This window comes from Muntiacus reevesi, chromosome 3, assembly GCF_963930625.1.
Source record: "Muntiacus reevesi chromosome 3, mMunRee1.1, whole genome shotgun sequence".
NCBI lineage: Eukaryota > Metazoa > Chordata > Mammalia > Artiodactyla > Cervidae > Muntiacus > Muntiacus reevesi.
Window position 1 is genome coordinate 157,786,157 of NC_089251.1, and position 17,104 is coordinate 157,803,260.

At 47.3% G+C, this 17,104-nt stretch overlaps 1 protein-coding gene across 13 annotated transcripts in view; it reads right to left on the reverse strand.

The window, feature by feature from the left end:
* Positions 1-17,104, reverse strand: part of AFDN (afadin, adherens junction formation factor) — a 110,744-nt gene that overhangs the window by 57,795 nt on the left and 35,845 nt on the right. For 10 of the 13 annotated variants that reach the window (XM_065930988.1, XM_065930987.1, XM_065930983.1 and 7 more), the window contains exons 4-8: positions 15,985-16,148; positions 13,833-13,993; positions 9,691-9,848; positions 4,038-4,149; positions 2,576-2,743 (exon numbers count right to left, since the gene is read on the reverse strand). In XM_065930988.1, the coding sequence (XP_065787060.1) occupies positions 2,576-2,743; positions 4,038-4,149; positions 9,691-9,848; positions 13,833-13,993; positions 15,985-16,148 (763 nt within the window). The remainder of the gene's footprint in view (positions 1-2,575; positions 2,744-4,037; positions 4,150-9,690; positions 9,849-13,832; positions 13,994-15,984; positions 16,149-17,104) is intronic. The other 3 variants (XM_065930981.1, XM_065930979.1, XM_065930977.1) reach the window with 1 other exon arrangement.

Below are 17,104 nucleotides of genomic sequence, written 5' to 3' on the forward strand. Positions count from 1 at the left end.
GCAGGCAAAGTGGTTCCTTCTCCCTGGGGTCGGAGACATGCACGGCACCCAGGTGAAGGCCGCAGCAGGACAGAGGCCATGCAGAAGGCGTGGGGGAGAGAGAGGAGAGGGTGAGCTGCAGGGGCGACTGTCCATGGGAAAAGCACATCACCCGAGCCCGGGGCGCGGACATGACAGCCGTGCTCCACGCGGCCGGGCGTGAGCGACTGAGGCCCGCTGTTAGGGAGACACTGAGACAACAGGTGAGTGCCCGAGGCGGGCAGCAGTTAGTCCAGCACAGAGGCCCCCACCCTGCCCGGAGCAGCTGGGCTTCCGCCCAGAGAGGAACATGACTCGCTACCCCCGTCCCTCCAGAAGACAGTGGAAGCGTCCACCCATATCTCAGGAGCCTGGACAACACCTGCGGGCCTCAGCTCCCCCGCCCCCGACCCCCCACCAAGGACACGTGCTGGCTGACACATGGCGACGCGGTCCTCACTCCCGACCCGCCAGCATCCACCGGCAGGTGGCAAACGCCCTCTCACTCCACACGCAGACCGTGTCAGTGCACGGCGGCACCGTCAGGTCAGGGAGCTCTGGGGAGACCGGCTCTGGGGTGAGAAGCCCCCCCGCCGAGTGTGGCCTCCGTGAGCAGAGAGGCTCCCCCGTGGCCCCGCGCATGGCAGGGCGGCAGACCCCCGGGTGCAGGAGGCCCGCCCACTCAGACTGAGACAGCGAACTGCACAAGAGCCGCAAGAGCCCTGGCCCCTCTGGGCCCGCTGCCCAGGCGCTGGCAGCGGCCCCGGACCCTGACTGGAGGTGGCAGAGGCGGGGCACTAACTAACAAGTGCGTGATGCACGCCGCCAGCGTCTGGTGGCAAGCAGGACACAGCGGCCATCTGTGCAGGACCTACCACCCACCCCTCTACACCTACAGAACAGTTCTTCGTGTTTTATGACCCGGGAGACGGTAAGAGTGACATAAGCAGTCAGAACAGCACTTCTCGCCAAAACGTGAGTCCCAAGGTCAGGGGTTTAATCTGACTTGCTGCTGCTCCACCTCCAAGGCCCAGAGCAGCATCTGACACCTAAGAAGCCCTCGGGAAGCACTCATCATCCTGCCTCTGCTAACACCCAAGTCAACTTGCTGTTCTTCATTTCAAAACCATTCTAAGTCAGCTGCTGTGCATCAGGTCTGTCTGGGCTAATACTATTTTGAAACATTTTGGTTTGGGAGAAAATAATCATTAATTTCCAGCACGTAATGCAAAATTTTAAATGACAGACCCAACGCCCAAAGACCCTGAAGACTAAGTTCCAAAGCCAATGGCCGTCTCCCAGCCCCGTGCACTGCTGCACACATCTGAGAACCAATCCTCACACCCGGACGCCAGACACGTCAGGTTTCCAAACCAAAGTGTCCATGAACCTTTCAGCCAGAGAACTCAGAGACAGAGCAATACTCACATTTCCCCACAAACAGCTAATCAATTTTAAAAAACCTTCAGACGTAGAAGCTACGGCCTGCAGCACAGGGCCACAGACTATAAACTACACGGTCAGTCAAAATAGCTGCCATTTTCCCTGTATCAACACCACACAACCCAGCAGACACCACAGGGACCACGGCCCACCATTAGTGAGCCGTAATTCTATAAGGAGAAACAAACACGCAGGAATCAAAGAGCAAAACACACCTCCTGCCCAAGGATCCACAGGCTGTCTACATAACAGTTTGCTTTTAGCTAACTTTTTCTAGGATTACTTACTAGGCTTCATTTAAAAGAAGCTCTGGGTGGGAGGGTCAACTCTGTCCTTGATAGCATTTTACGGTACAGGTCACACGGCACCATTTTAACCAAATAAACAGAAATGACGCAGTTTACCTAAATGATACATGTGTCACACACGTATCAAGTATGTAAGCAGATTAAGTACATTATATAACAACGTGTGTGTGTAAGACATTTTAAGAAAGTCAATGCACTTCTCTACCTGGTGGCTAACTTGTAACAACAGCTTTAACTTTGTGAGAGAGCTCAACAAACACACCATTTAGAAGGCTGACCCAAATATAAACTTAGTCTATTATCATTTAAAACTAAGCACATACCCTTCCTCTTACACATGGGCTTCTTAGATATACAGCTAAGTTCAGACATTCTTTAGGACGTTCATACACTGAGCAACAGTGTGACACATACACACACACCTGCCTCTAGAAAATCTGTCCTGAGAAGAGTTTGCCCTGAGTTTCCTGATTTTTAGTAGCTTAAGTATTTTACAAGCTTGTTTTGGGAAAAAAAAATTTTTTAAGGGAGTAGATCATTTAAATGACTCAAAAACTCTCTATATTCACTATGTAAGATTTTGTTTTACAATAGCCATTTTTGTGCATGTGAAGTTTATTCTTATGCATGAATATATATATCCTATGATCTTAAGAGTTTTTGTTTTTTAATAAATACCATCTTATGATGCTACATAAAAAAATAAATAAATGGTCTGGAAAAAAAAAAAAAAGGATGTCAAGCAAAAGACAGGCTATTCGCGTAACGTTCACCACAAGCGCAGCACGCCCGGTGTGGCCGCTCACCCGGGCTCAGCTCCACGAGGTAGGGCAGCTTCTCGGGGGGCAGCGCGGAGCCGTAGGCCGACCCATCGGCTCTCTCCTTCCCCTGCAGGGGCTTCCCGTCTGCATGCTTCTTACTTTTCTTTGGGATGTGGTCTGGCGGCCTCCTCTTCAACTGAAAGACTAAAATCCCTAGAATAGAAACACTGTGAGTTATCAACCAAGTCAAGTGAATGTTGATGGACAGCTGATCGACCATCAACTGCTCAAGGTTCATCACGAAAATGCAATTTCACATCTCCCGAGGTGGCTCTAGTGGTGAAGAATCCACCTGCCAATACGGGAGATGCAGGAGACTTGGTTTGATCCCTGGGCTGGGAAGATCCCCTGGAGGAGGAAACAGCAGCCCACTCCAGTGTTCTTGCCTGGAGAATCCCATGGACAGAGGAGCCTGGAGGACTACCGTCCATGGGGGCGCAAAGAGTCGGACACAACTGAAGCGACTTAGCGTTGCACGCCATTGCCCAAGGCATAATCAAGAAAAGCCCATGTAATTTAACTTTGTGTTCTTGAAAACTCTAGTAAGCAATTTCCCCAAAGCAGTTTAAATTAACAATTATGCAAACATGTCATATGCTTGAAAAACAACCTATTTCAGAATAACTGCTTCTATTGGCAAACAACCCTATGATCAATACGTCCATACACACATGTAGTAACATAGGCGCACATTAATACATATACACATATATTCTTAATTCAACTGAATTAACTCACAATTAGGAGCAATTTGACTTTAATAAAGTTTAACTTCATACTGTCAAGAAAAAGTACTAAGCAAGTATAGTTTAAAAGTATCAATCTACATTCAAATATGTCAGGATTAACTGGCAGTAAGTTTTCACGTCTTCATCAACGCGAAGGTCCTCCATTGAGCAACAGTCAGCTTAAGAAGCATATCTGAAAGCAAGAAAACTGTTCTCTCATCAAAAACACACTGCTCCAAAATAATCAGGAGAAATTGTCTGCGCGGTGGAAAGGTCTGGATTCCTTATACAAAATGACTAAAGGATTAGACAGCATCTAGGGTTGAAGTTATCTTCCCTATTACGACGAGCCTGTCCACACGTCACCAGTCCGTCTGGTCAGCAGGGAAGGAACCAGGTGCCAACAGGTGACAGCCCCTCACGACCTGACAAGGTGCTCTGGCCCGGGCTTCTGCAGGCCACAGTGGCCCTGCTGCGTGATGGTCTGTGCCAACCCCCTGCCAGACCCACCTGGCACAGAGCAGCCTCGGGAAGAGGGGACCAGCTAGGAGGCCCCAGCTAGCTGCCCCCAGCAAGTCCCGGAAGGAGGTGGAAGACGGCCCAGCGCACAGTCCTCAAGAGACATGGCCACACACACCTCCTGCCTCTTCCACCAGGCTAGACCCTAACCTATCACGTATCCCAGAGCTAATTCCTTAACAAATATAATCTCTCTTTACCTCTGTCACTTGGCCATTCCCTGAAGATCTGTAAAGGACACTCATCATCATCAAGGATAACTTCTTTAGCACCTTTTTCATCAGAATGCTGGGCTCCAGGAGGAAGCATGACCTAAGAGGGAATAACAATTAACTGTGACTACACCCAAAAGTGAATCAGCGGGTATTTAGAAGAATTTTTTGTTTTTGAGGAAATAAAAAGTCACTGTAGAACTGAATTTTTCAAACACTATAAACAATCCTGAAAAACATGGACAAAAGTGAGGGAAAAGTTTCCAACAAAAACCTCAGCCCGCTGACCAGACTGCTGTTACTGGCCTGCCCCTCTGTCCCGCCCCAAACGCTAGTCAGGTCTGCTCCCTGACACGTTCTGTCGGCAGGACTGCCTGCAAAGCTCAACCTGTAGGAGGTTCTTAAAGAAAGATGACTGCATCATCACAGACCCGCTGGTCCACAGCCTACCTTCCACTATCACACTGGTGTTAACAAGGCAGTTTCATCTAACACGTCCTCTGCAGGAGAACCATCACAGAGCAGCCGCAGAAGAGACCAGCTTTCCTTTTCTTATACAAAATTCATATTATGATTAAATTATAATCAGATAGTTTAGATGCAGTACACAGTCATTCATTCAACAAGGGCTTTAAGGTACTGCATGCACGATACTCACACATCTGTAGCACTGTATTACTTTTTATTCCGTTTTAACAGCAAGCAATTTTCGTAATCATTAGAGAAAACCACCCATAACAGAGAGAAAAGAGCCAGTGACCAGGGCTCAGTCTCCAATGCCCTGCTGAGTTCCAGCCCATCTCTCAACACCAACCAACACATGACTACAGAAAACAAAGCCAGTCACTGGCACCTGGAGATTGTTTTCAACCTCGAGTTAATTCAATAATGTTCTAAGAGACATTATGCCCATTTACATCATATGTGCATATACCAAGTGACTTGGATGTCTACAGAACCGTAAAACTTCTCTCTACACTGCTACAGATTACCCTAAAAAGACAAGTTTATTACTAATACAACACACCCTTACACTAAGCTAACTGATATTTCCTCATAGTGTCTTGTACTAAATGTAGCATCCTGGGCTTGGAACACACGCTGCTCCAGGGTCTGATTCGCACTTGTCTCTTCGGTCTCACATTCTGCCACGTGGCCTCAGAGAGCAAGTCTCTCGGAACCTCTCCGGATTCTCCGCCAGGCCATGAGACCCCACGCTGCACTGCACCTGCAAGGCGCCCCCCAGCTCTGGGGTCCAGTGAGTGCCCCGTTACCCCTCGGCTCGGGGGCAACTCCTCCAGGGAGCCTTCCCTGACTACCGTGCTCGCGCAGACCGCCTACATTTCTCATTCTCCGCCTGTCTCCCTTTACTAGGAACTCATTGAAGGCAGGTCTTAGCTTTGACCTGACATAGAATCTAACACAGTTAGCACAGTATCTAACAAGGAAGAGGAACCTACCTATGCACTGAATAACTCACTGAAGAGACACAACAGATGACTGAATGAATATGAAACAGCCTTATATCACACAACCAGTGAGACGGCAAGAGAGCAAAGGATTTCTAACTCAAGGCTAAAAGCAATCATCAACCCCTAACTCATTCTGCCTAAACTAGCAGGGAAAAAAAGAAAATACTGCTCAAGAACATAGTATTTAGAACAAAAACCCCAAACTACGCGACCCTCAAAAGAAATCATCAAATGATTGCAAAGAGACTGTCAGAAAAAGCCCAAAGAAAGTACTATATAATTTCATGACTCTGAATAAGGTGCTCTTTCATTTTCTCATTTTCATCAATAAAATCAGGTGGAAATTAAGGAAAGGAGAAAACACATCATGAAGTCTACTACCACACAGTCTCCCAAACGCAGCTTCATGGAACTGAGAATCACTGATCAGACTTACACACACTAGAAACGCTCCCCTGGCAGACACCTGAGCCTCAGCCCCAAGAGTCAGGCAATGGTGGCTAGCTCCAGCCTTCGGGGTCACAGCCTGCTAGGCCCAGGTGGAAAAGAGTCAGGCCCCTGTTCAGCAGTGCACACTCTATTCACAGCACTGCTTTACTGCTTTTATCCTCAGGCACTTTCCACAGCAGCTATTAACCAGAAGTATGAGGAAAAAGGACCAAAACAACCCAACTCCTTCAGGTCTGGGAGACACACTAGTGTTATTCCTCTCTCTCCACTTGCTGTTGCTCTTTGTAGCTGACCCCCCGTCAGGAGACCCTAAATTTCCCTATCTCCTGTCTCTCTGCCCTCTGCAGACGGCCTTCACGCCACCTCCCGCCCCTCTCTGCAGGCTCCTCCCACAGCACTCTGGTCCATCCCCCCGAGTACCAGCCAGCCCTCTGTCTCGAGCCTCAGCTTTGCTCCATCTACTTTGTCTCTTTTATCTCAGGTTCTCTCATCTGCTCGGGTTGGTCTGTCTTTCACTTTAAAGGCATTTTCCGACATCTGTTGAGTCTGGGTCATCCTCTCACACTGACGGTGAGTCCAGGGAGAGCGGGTGGTTCCGGGGAGGGTGGCCGCTAGTGAACCAGGATGTCCAAAGGTCAGAGTACATACAGACTGCTCTTCCCTGAGAGCCGGCACCATCTGGAAGGAATCGCTCATCTTCTGGCTGCCGGTACTCAGGACGCAGCCTCCCTCCACCCCCCTGCTTGTGGTGAAGACCTTGCTGTGCCAGGACCCCCAATCTCGCAGTGTGATCGTGGCCTTCGGAAGGGGAGCTGACAGGGTAGTCAGAACGGGGGGTGCAGGCTGGTGGAGGCTACGCCCTGAAACAACTTCCAGGACAACCTGTCTTCAGACGGTTTTCAGTACTGCCTGGGGAACTGCGGGAGCCCCGCACTCCTGAGTCTCCCTGGGCTGGAACGCAGGCCCCTCTGCAGGTCACGCCTCCTTCAGGTCTTCAGAATTGCATTTGTGTCTACGGCCACACCACCCTGAATGCGCCTGGTCTCGGAAGCTAAGCAGGGTCGGACTTGGTGAGTAGTTGGATGGGAGGACTGCGTTCACAACTCCTGCCATCTCTTTTCTTGCTCCCTTTGTTCTTGAGCATTTACATAGGGTTTTTATCCCTTTACTGTCATCTCAATGGGATAAAAACGTCTGTCTTCTTATCTATTTTCAGCTGAACACTGGGCTTTATTCATAACATTATAGATCTAGCAAATGATTTTTCCAACAGAATATAGATTCTCAGCTTTACAACAAAAAGAAAAAAGCCATAAAACTCAAGCAAGGCCTCTTATTTAACTCCCTCTGGAGCAACACTACCAGCACTGCTGAGAGCTCAGAGCAGACAGCACTCAGCTCACAGCTCCAAAGACTGAACTCTGCTGGGGTTCTGAGTCGTCGACACAGGCAGTGCAGACCCACCCACAGTTCCAGCTGGTTTTATGCAGAAATTGATAGGCTGATTCTAAAGCTTATGTGTAAATGCAAATAAGCTAGAATAACCAAAGCAATCTATTAAAGCAAAAGGAAAAAGTGCAATAGGGACTTTATATGATTTTAAAAGACTTACCATAATCTACAGTAATCAATACAGTTTGATAATGGCAAAAAGATACAAGATATATAAACGAAACATCAGATTCCAGAATTAGAACCAAATATATATACAGCCAACTGATTTTCCACAAAGGTGCCAAAGCACTGGGTCACCTGGGTGTCTGCACAGAAGCAACTCTAACCTCATACCACACACAGACGTTACCTTGAAACGGAACATTCAGCCCCAATGTAAGACCTAAAGCTATGACACTCCTAAAATAAAACACAGATAAAAGTGTTCACAACCTTGGAGGGAGCAAATTCTCATAGAGAATAAAAAAATATAAATGCTAAAATATTAGCAAGTTAGACTTTAACAATTTTAATCACTGAAAGATACCACTTTAAAAATGAAAAGGCAAGCCAGGCCACAGACTGGGAAAAAACATTCACAGACTATGTATCACATGTAGGACTATTTGGATCATCAGGGAAATGTAAGATTTTTCCACAGTGAGATACAACTACACCCATCAGAATGGCTAACAGGTAGATGATCAACCGAATGAAAGATGGGTACAGAGAGGGCAACAGGATCTCTCGTCTATGTGTCTGTAGGTATAAGTGGTATAGCCATGCTGAACACGTCAATGGGATCTCTCGTCTACGTGTGTGTGGAGGTGTAAGTGGTATATCCATGCTGAACACGTCAACGGGATCTCTCGTCTATGCGTGTAGAGGTGTAAGTGGTATATCCATGCTGGACACGTCAACGGGATCTCTTATCTACGTGTGTGGAGGTGTGAGTGGTATAACCATGCTGAACACGTCAACAGGACCTCTCATCTACATGTGTGGAGGTGTAGGTGGTATAACCATGCTGAACACGTCAACGGGACCTCTCGTCTACATGTGTGGAGGTGTAGGTGGTATAACCATGCTGAACACGTCAACGGGACCTCTCGTCTACGTGTGTGGAGGTGTAAGTGGTATATCCATGCGGGACACGTCAACGGGACCTCTCGTCAACGTGTGTGGAGGTGTGAGTGGTACAGCCATGCTGAACAAGCACACATGTGCCTCCTGTGGGACTGAGCCCTCTCCTGAGTCTTTATTCACGAAGAGAAGTACTTCTACGAGAAGACCTGCAATGGATGCTCACAGCAGTTTTACTGTAGGAGTTAAAAACTGAAAACAACGCAAATCCCATCAACAGGTGATGGATGAACAAACTATGAGACACCCACATAATGAAACACACAGTAGAAATAGAGGCACAAGGAAGCTTCTGAGGGGGTCACTGTGCTGACTTGCCAAAGCTGACAGTGCTATGAACTTTAATACATGTAACATATTGCACTTTAAGTATTCCGAAATAATCCTGTGGGAGGACAAACTAAGACTACCACCCTTTGATTATTTAACAATCAATCGCTAAGATGAAAGAAAGGAGGATACCTTTTAAAATCTACTTTCAATGAGACTCTGACAGAAATAATGGTTACAAAGAAGCTAATACCTACTTGGGACTGACTTAAAGGTGAAGGATTTACCAGAAAGTTTGTCTTGTAAGAAAAAAATCTGCTTGATTTTACTTAGTGTGAGCAAATCAATTCTGAGGTATAAAATTTCACTGTTATCTCTTGAGAATGAGGGTCAAAGACGCAATCTTTATCTCCAAGAAATTATGGATGGCAACCAAGTCTATCAACCAAATGTTGGTTAGTAACAAATAGCAAACCAAAATTTATTTAAATGTTGAGTCGTTACGATAAGAAAAAAATCACTAAAGCAGATTTTACTAAAATTGTTACCTATATATTAGTATATATGCTAAATAAAAATCAGAAGGGGATGTATGAAAATGTAAATAGCGCTTATCCTTTGGTACTAGAACTACAGAGAATTTTTACCTTCTTCAATTTGTCTTTTTATACTTAGTTTATAACAAACAGAAACACAAACTACTTTTGTAATGGAGGGAGAATGTTGTCTTTTATACATATGCACGCACAGTCTCAGTTTACCAGATTCTAACGATACAGGAGGGAGAAAGTCAGCCTATATTCGACTCCATCTAAAGCGCATCTGTCCACAGGAGTGCCAAATCTGGGCCCGCGTGACCTGGGAGCACTCACACGGGCGATGCAGTAGTCCCTGGGGTTCTCCTTCTCCAGGCCATACTTCTCCAAGGCTTCTGCCACAGCGAAGTCCGCAGGGTCTGTAGTGGACAGCAGGATCGTCTTGTAGGGAATATTTGGTTTTAAACTATCTGCGTAAATTCTCAATGTTCCGCCTGAAAAAAAAGTTTGACATCTTTAAGCACAACTTTTATTTTACTCCCACAACAGAAAGTTGTACACAAATTGCAGCCCCACTTCCTGTTAAACGACACTCATGGCAGGGCCATGCTGGCCCAGGGACCCTTAGCCAGAGTGAGTGAGAAACAGTTCTGTGTGGTAAGGCTGCGTGTGTCCGCGCCTCGAGCCCACGTGGCTTTCACATCCGCTCTCAGTAAAGGACGGAAAGGAAGAGACCCTCCTTTCCTTCTGGAGCGTCCTCAGCACTACACCCTCTTCACCTGCCTTCCCACTTCCTCACCGGCACCGAGCTAGACACCGACCTTCCCCAGTTCCTCGACTTCCTGACCAACAGTCCGAAACCTGTCCCTTCTACCTGTGAACTCATTTGGGAGGAAAAATAGTGAACTAGAGCAGAGCAATACGGATACCCTGAGGTTCTCTTCTTTGTATGTTTCTCTTTAATGGACTCTTTTACATGCTGTATTATTGCTTTTCTGGTGTCATAATCTGCTTTCTACTTACAAGATTTTTAAGCCCTACAATTTTAGTCTAGATGAAAGACTCCTAGCAGGTGTGCAAGTCAGGTGAGGCACCATGCCCCCATGACAGGGGACCTGGGCGGGGGGGGGGGGCATGTTTCCTTGGGCTTCGTGTCCCACCTTTGAGTTACAGAGTGAGAATAAAGATCTATGCACTTCGACGCAAACTCTAAACTTCTGTGACTCCCTGAGTCTGCTGAATTCTAATGCAGTTATTCTGGCTATTGAATGCTTCTCGCACCCTTTGCACACAAGTCTGGCACACACTGCATCATGACAACCTGACAACAATAAAATAATGCTGGTTTCCTAAGATAATCAGCAAGTCCAGGCCAGCATTAGAATGCAGACCTGCTGACGTGGGCCAGGGGGCAAGCTATCTACAGACTCACGGGGATGAAGCACACCCCCCCCCACCCCCCCCCGCCCAGCTCAAGAATGAGGACACAGCATGGACCGGTCACTGCCACAGGCTTTCAACAGCTTGTAAAGAGTAGAAATTAAGGGGGGAAAACTAACAAGAAGGGGAAGGAAAAAATGTAGATCTTTTAGAATATGTCTGAACTTAAACGACTGCTAGTTTAACACAAGTAGATATAAACCAATGTATATGGATGTATGTGTCCACAAAAACCTACAATAAACACAAACACTAGAAAGAAGGAAACACGAGAACACCACTAAAGAAAATCCACAGAACACAAGGGAAGAAACAAAGAAATGAACAGAGGAAAACTGTGCACGAGCAGAAACCGAGTAATAACAAGGCAGTAAGTACATGCCTATCAGTAATTACTTCGAATGGCAAAGGACTAAATGTTACAATCAAAAAACACAGGACGGCTGATTATGTAAAAAACAAGAACCATCCACATGCTGCTTATAAGAAACTTCCTTCAGAGCTAAAGACACAAACCGACAGAAAATGAGGGGACAGAGAAAGACAATTCATGCAAACAAACGACAAGAAAGTGGGGGCAGCAATAATGATAAAGGGATACAAATCCAAGATGCTAATGCACTCATTCACTCGCACGTGTCTGTACGTGAGCCCCTGACTGTATGAAGCTGATCTGAGCAGGCGTGGGGAGGGGGCCTGACGGGAACACAACAGCACCAGGGAGCCTAACACTCAACTCATCCAGGGACAGGTCAACAGACAGACAAATGGCTACAGTCTGATTTAAGAGGTTTTCACTGTAAAAGCATAATACCACAGAATCAGCACAACAGAAACACACACCTCCCTAATCCCTGAGGAGGGAGAGACAGGAGAGAAGCTAACATCTTAAAACTCCTGCTGGCAACTATAACCTGTCTGTGTAAACACACGTTTCAGTTCTAAAGCTAAGGGAGGATCGTTCCCCCACTGGGAAGATGTACAAAGCGTGGCCCACACAGCGGAAGGATCCAGGGCAGCACACGCGGCTCCCAAGGCTGTTCATAGGAAACTGAGGTGGAAGGGCTGACCCCACAGGCATTCTGAGGTCACTCACACCTGGGAGGCATCAGAGAGTAAATACACCTGAGTGCTAAAAATACTCTCCAAGGTGCAGCGCCAGAGCTTGCTACAAGTGATGACTTCTGACCTGCTGTGAGGGGAGTCGGACAGTGTGTGTGAGCTCCTCATGAGAGCCTGGGGGAGCATCCTGAGGCTAACAGACAGGAGAATGACAGATTCTTCGTTCCTCTCAGGGACCTTCCCGCCGTGGCATCACCACACCAACTCAGCAGACACGGAGATCATAGAGATACGTTTCTCTAAGTTACTTATTAGAAACAGACCGACAGAACACTTCAACTTACTCTATTTGTCTGTCTTAGTATTAACACAAACAGCTGTTCTACCAACAATCTCTGGTTTCTCAGGGTTTAAGTTTGCACAGGTTCCTTGGACACCAACCATCCCTTGAGCAGACAAGCTCTCCTCTCCTGGATGTTTGCTGTTTCTCCTCCTCATCCTCCAGAGGTCTGTTCTGTTTCCTCTGTCTACCCGTCAGCAACGGCCTTCCTTCCAGGTCTGTATTACCTGCAACCAATGCTCCTGCATGCCCAGTGACACTGCTGACTGGTTCTCAGTCACCAACCTGGCAGCTCCTCCCAAGACACACAAGTGAATCCAGCTTCCCCTCCAGACGTCCCTTCACCCTGCAGACCCACAGTCATCCAGCTGCAAACAGGGTGTCATCCTGAAGGGCTCCCCTCCTCAGAAAAGCCCCGCCAGGTGCTGGCTCCCTTCCTTTCCTCTGCTGGCGCTTACCCCTCCTTTCTCTCCTTATGGCCGCTGTCCATGACCGCTTAGTCAGTCAGCCCTTCCAGGACTGCACTCGAGTCTGACGCAGGCGCCCGCTTCCCCTCATGTGGACCCTCTACTCCGCTCTCAGAGCAACCACCCCGATTTGAGGCCTGGGCTAGACTGGAAGCTTTCTACTGATAAGCCCCTAGCTTGCACTTTTCCCACGTTTTCCCTAAAACTTTCACATTTTTCCTTCCTCATCTTTGTAGTTCCTCTCTTCTTTCTCCTTCTTTTGCAATGCATATATTTTAAAGTCATTTCAAATCTCTGCTGGAACAAAACAGGATAGGTCTCAAAAGCCACCTATTAAATTATTTATAGAATAAGTCTCTCAGCCCCAAGTTTTCTGAGTCACCGACACTACAATTCCCACAAAACACATAATGAAGACTCAGTTCGTAAGGGCCCTAATCGTCACAGGAAAGGCTGACAACGCACGACTCAACGTGACCCTGTAGGAGAGCCAGAGGTGACGACATACCAGGTCGGACATTTTCAGCAAATGCCGCATCAGTGACACAGCCTTCTAATACAGAGTTTCTGAAACAAACGATCATCTACTATTTCCTAACAAGTGAAACTACTCAATAACTAACTCATGACTTTACCACAGCTATTCGCACACATCAGGCACGTCACTAGATAACACTCGCGTCAAGAGCAGCGTCAGGCGCGTCACTAGAAGACGGTGCGCGTCAGGCGCGTCCCTAGACAGCAGCACTCGCGTCAAGCGCAGTAGCGGGCACAGCACACGTCAGGCGCGTCACTAGCTGACGGCACGCGTCAGACGCGTCACTAGAAGACGGCGCACGTCAGGCGCGTCACTAGACGGCAGCACTCGCGTCAGGCACATCACTAGACTGCAGCACTCACGTCAAGCGCAGTAGCGGGCACAGCACACGTCAGGAGCGTCACTAGCTGACGGCGCGCGTCAGACGCGTCACTAGAAGACGGTGCGCGTCAGGCGCGTCCCTAGACGGCAGCACTCGCGTCAAGCGCAGTAGCGGGCACAGCACACGTCAGGCGCGTCACTAGCTGACGGCGCGCGTCACACGCGTCACTAGAAGACGGCGCACGTCAGGCGCGTCACTAGACGGCAGCACTCGCGTCAGGTATAAGCGGGCGCGGCGCGGGCCCCGTACCCGAGTCCGGCCGCCCGTCCGAGCTCCGGAACTCCTGCATCCTCCTCTCCAGCTTCTGCTGCCGCCGCCGCTTCATGACCACCTCGGGGTTGGAGATGGTTCGCGTAAAGCTGGTCTCAGGCATGTCTTTGTAGACCTCGGCGGCGAGGCGAGAATTCTCACTGTGGGGAGAGGGGAGAGTAACAAGACACTGCAGGTATGACATTAGAGGCAGGCTCGCCGCTCACCAGACTCACACGGCGCGCGGCCTCCAGCCGCTCCTGAACCCTGAGCAGCTCTGCCCTGCCCTGGTCTAATTACGACAGATGAAGTTTCTCTCGGTACAAACTAAACCGCAGAACTAGGCAGAAACTCCTAATTAAAATTGTATAGTTGAGTTTACAGAGCTTAATGGAGTCTTCATTAATAAAACTAAAAGAAAATACATTTCAGTTATTTCTACAAGGTTTCTCTACCTCAAAGAGATTAAATAAGTGATACAGCATTGCAACCACAAGAAATAAAGAACTGAATATACTTTAGCAAAAATCTGTCTTCAAATTATGTATGCATGCTCAGTCACTCAATCATGTCCAACTGTTTGTGACCCAGTAAGTCTTGCAAGAACTCACGCGGCATGATTCTTTAACAACTTAAAGACTGGAAAAGGAAATAGCTCCGAAAGTTCCTACAGTGAGTCAACTGTATAGAATAATGAGTTGATAACTAAATATTTAGGTAAGACTAATATACTTGACTAAATTTTGATAAATATACTTTAAAGATGTCATAGAAATCATAAAATAATTTCATTAAATCAGTCACGCTCTGAATCAAGTTGAACTTAACTCATTTTAAGTAGCTTACTTTCTTAACACAAGTAATTGATCATCCTGTACACTAAATTAACAGAATGGCTACAGCCTAAGTTTTAAACTCTCCTCTTCCTTGATATTTTTCATATGTGAGCAACAAGTTCCTCCTCTCGCATAAATACACTGAGTAGAGCCTTACAATGTAACATACTATACTCAAGTTCATGCTCATCACACAGGCATCTCTGCCTAACAGATTAAGATCTAAATCGACTCTGATGCAATCCACAACAGGCTCCAACTCCACTCTAAAGTAAACATCCTTCACTGACAAATGGTTAACATCCTCAAGACACATGGAACACTTAGAATCAATCAAAATATGGGAAAAGACTTGAAGAGGTCACTGCAACAGAAGCACATAAACGGTTAACAAGCATGCAAAGACAACGGCCTTGTTAATGGTAAAGCAAGCTGCATTCACTGATGCTCACAAACACTGCAGGGATCAGACACTGCTGTGTCACACTTGGTAGTTCTAAGGGAGGCATGAGGGGCCCGTGGGCTGGAGACCCTTGTCTGGCAACACAAGCATGCCACAGTGTCTCTGAGCAATTCCTCTAGAATATTTCCTCAGGAAACATTCAAACGAGTCCTCAAAATTGTAGAAACAAGGACATTCACTGGAGTGGATGCAGTCAACACCAAGACAACGAGGCGGCCTCGGAAAAAGCACCTGATGATGTAATGAACTGTCTGAGCTGAAAACCGATGAGGCTACGCCGAGGCCAGGAGACTTCATGAAGAGAAGAGGCCGGGTTCTCCTCACGCCTCCTTTCTGTTACCCACTCGGCTCCGAGGCCAGAGGCGCAAGTCCCTTCAGACAGGTGAGCACACCTGTGCCGGGGCCGGTGTACAGTTAAGGAAGGAGAGGGGTTGGGTGGGCCCGATGGTGCCTCTGACCTGTGCCGGGGACAACCAGCTTTTCTCACCAGTCTTGCCAACCTCCGTTCAGGTGTTAAGCGTATCCGAGATGTCTGAGAAACCACTGCTGCCTTCACGACCAAAACAGCAGTGAGGGAAGGGAAGGCAGGCAGGGATGGTGAGAATCTGACCCTGTGGTTCACCGGGAAAGGCAGCCCCGTTCGCGGGTTCCCCACTCTAGATAAGCAAGCACCGCAGACGGGCAGTGTCAGCAACCCGTGCTGCTCAGCAGACGCCCAGCTCCCCTCGGCACGCCGGTCACTGAGCTGAAGTCACCCCTCTCCCGTTTATCTGGGAGTTTAAGGAGGCCTGCTGCATTAAAAACATTTGGCTTAGAACACAAAGAAACAGGAATATTTCTGAGATTAACTTACATGTCATCCCCAGGGAAAGGTCTATCATCTTTATCAGACGCCTGTCTCACTGCTTCTTTTTCTCTCTTCTTTTTTTCCTTCTTTTCCTTCTTTGAGAGAGTTCTCTTGAAGTTCTGGATAACACCTTCTTTTTCCTGCTTTTCAGGTCCGTTACTCTGAGCCTTCTGATAAAAGCAACATTATCACTCCACTGCTATGACACAGAATCACATAGAGCCATCTATGGGGATCTAACCACATCTCACACGCTATAGCCGGAAACAGCCACTGGGACAGGGAAGGCCTGGGATGAGAGATGGTCTTTGTCCTGACTGTGCCGACAGGTATGTGAGTGTACTGATGCACACTTACATACTCAAGATCTCATTTCACCGAGTGAAAATTTCACCTAAATTCAAACCAATAACCAAGGAAGCAAGCACATAAGAAAACCCAAACCCAGTAAGAAAATTGGGATGGGAATCACACCAGCTTGTTTATCATTTTTAATAAATAAAAATCCAGATAATTAGTAACAAATAAATGGAACCTAATGGAAATACTGAAATAACCATTTGAAACATTATCTTATAGATGTTTGGTTTAAGTCAGAAGAAAGGTCAAGAATAACTCTAAAAAATTGGCTTTTATGAAGCAAAGTTGTAAGTATTGTGTTTATACAAAAACTTCTAATTGCTTTTCCAGATTTTATTTATTTATTTATTTATTTATTGCTTATTCTTAATTTATAACATGACCTGCCTGCAGAAGACACAGAAACAAATTATTTTTTATATGACTTAACAGGCTGGCTGGTAAAAAAATCAAAAAAAATAAAAGATTATTTTATGGGGAAAGAAAACTGCCTTCAGCTGTGCCAGCAAGCACCTCCGTCTCTGTGCAAGCTGCCTGGGCCGTGTCCAGTCGTCCCGACCCTAAGAAGGGCTCCACTACCCACCGAGTGGGACCTGGGGCCCCACCAAAAGGCACACCAGCCGAAGTCATGTGCTTAGTCGCTCAGCCGTGTCTGACTCTTTTTGACCCCACGGGCTGTAGCCCGCCAGGCTCCTCTGGCAGAAAAAGGTTGTCCGTTCTCATTTCGTACGTGTCCATTGCAAAGGCGACAAGTCCTGGGAGCACA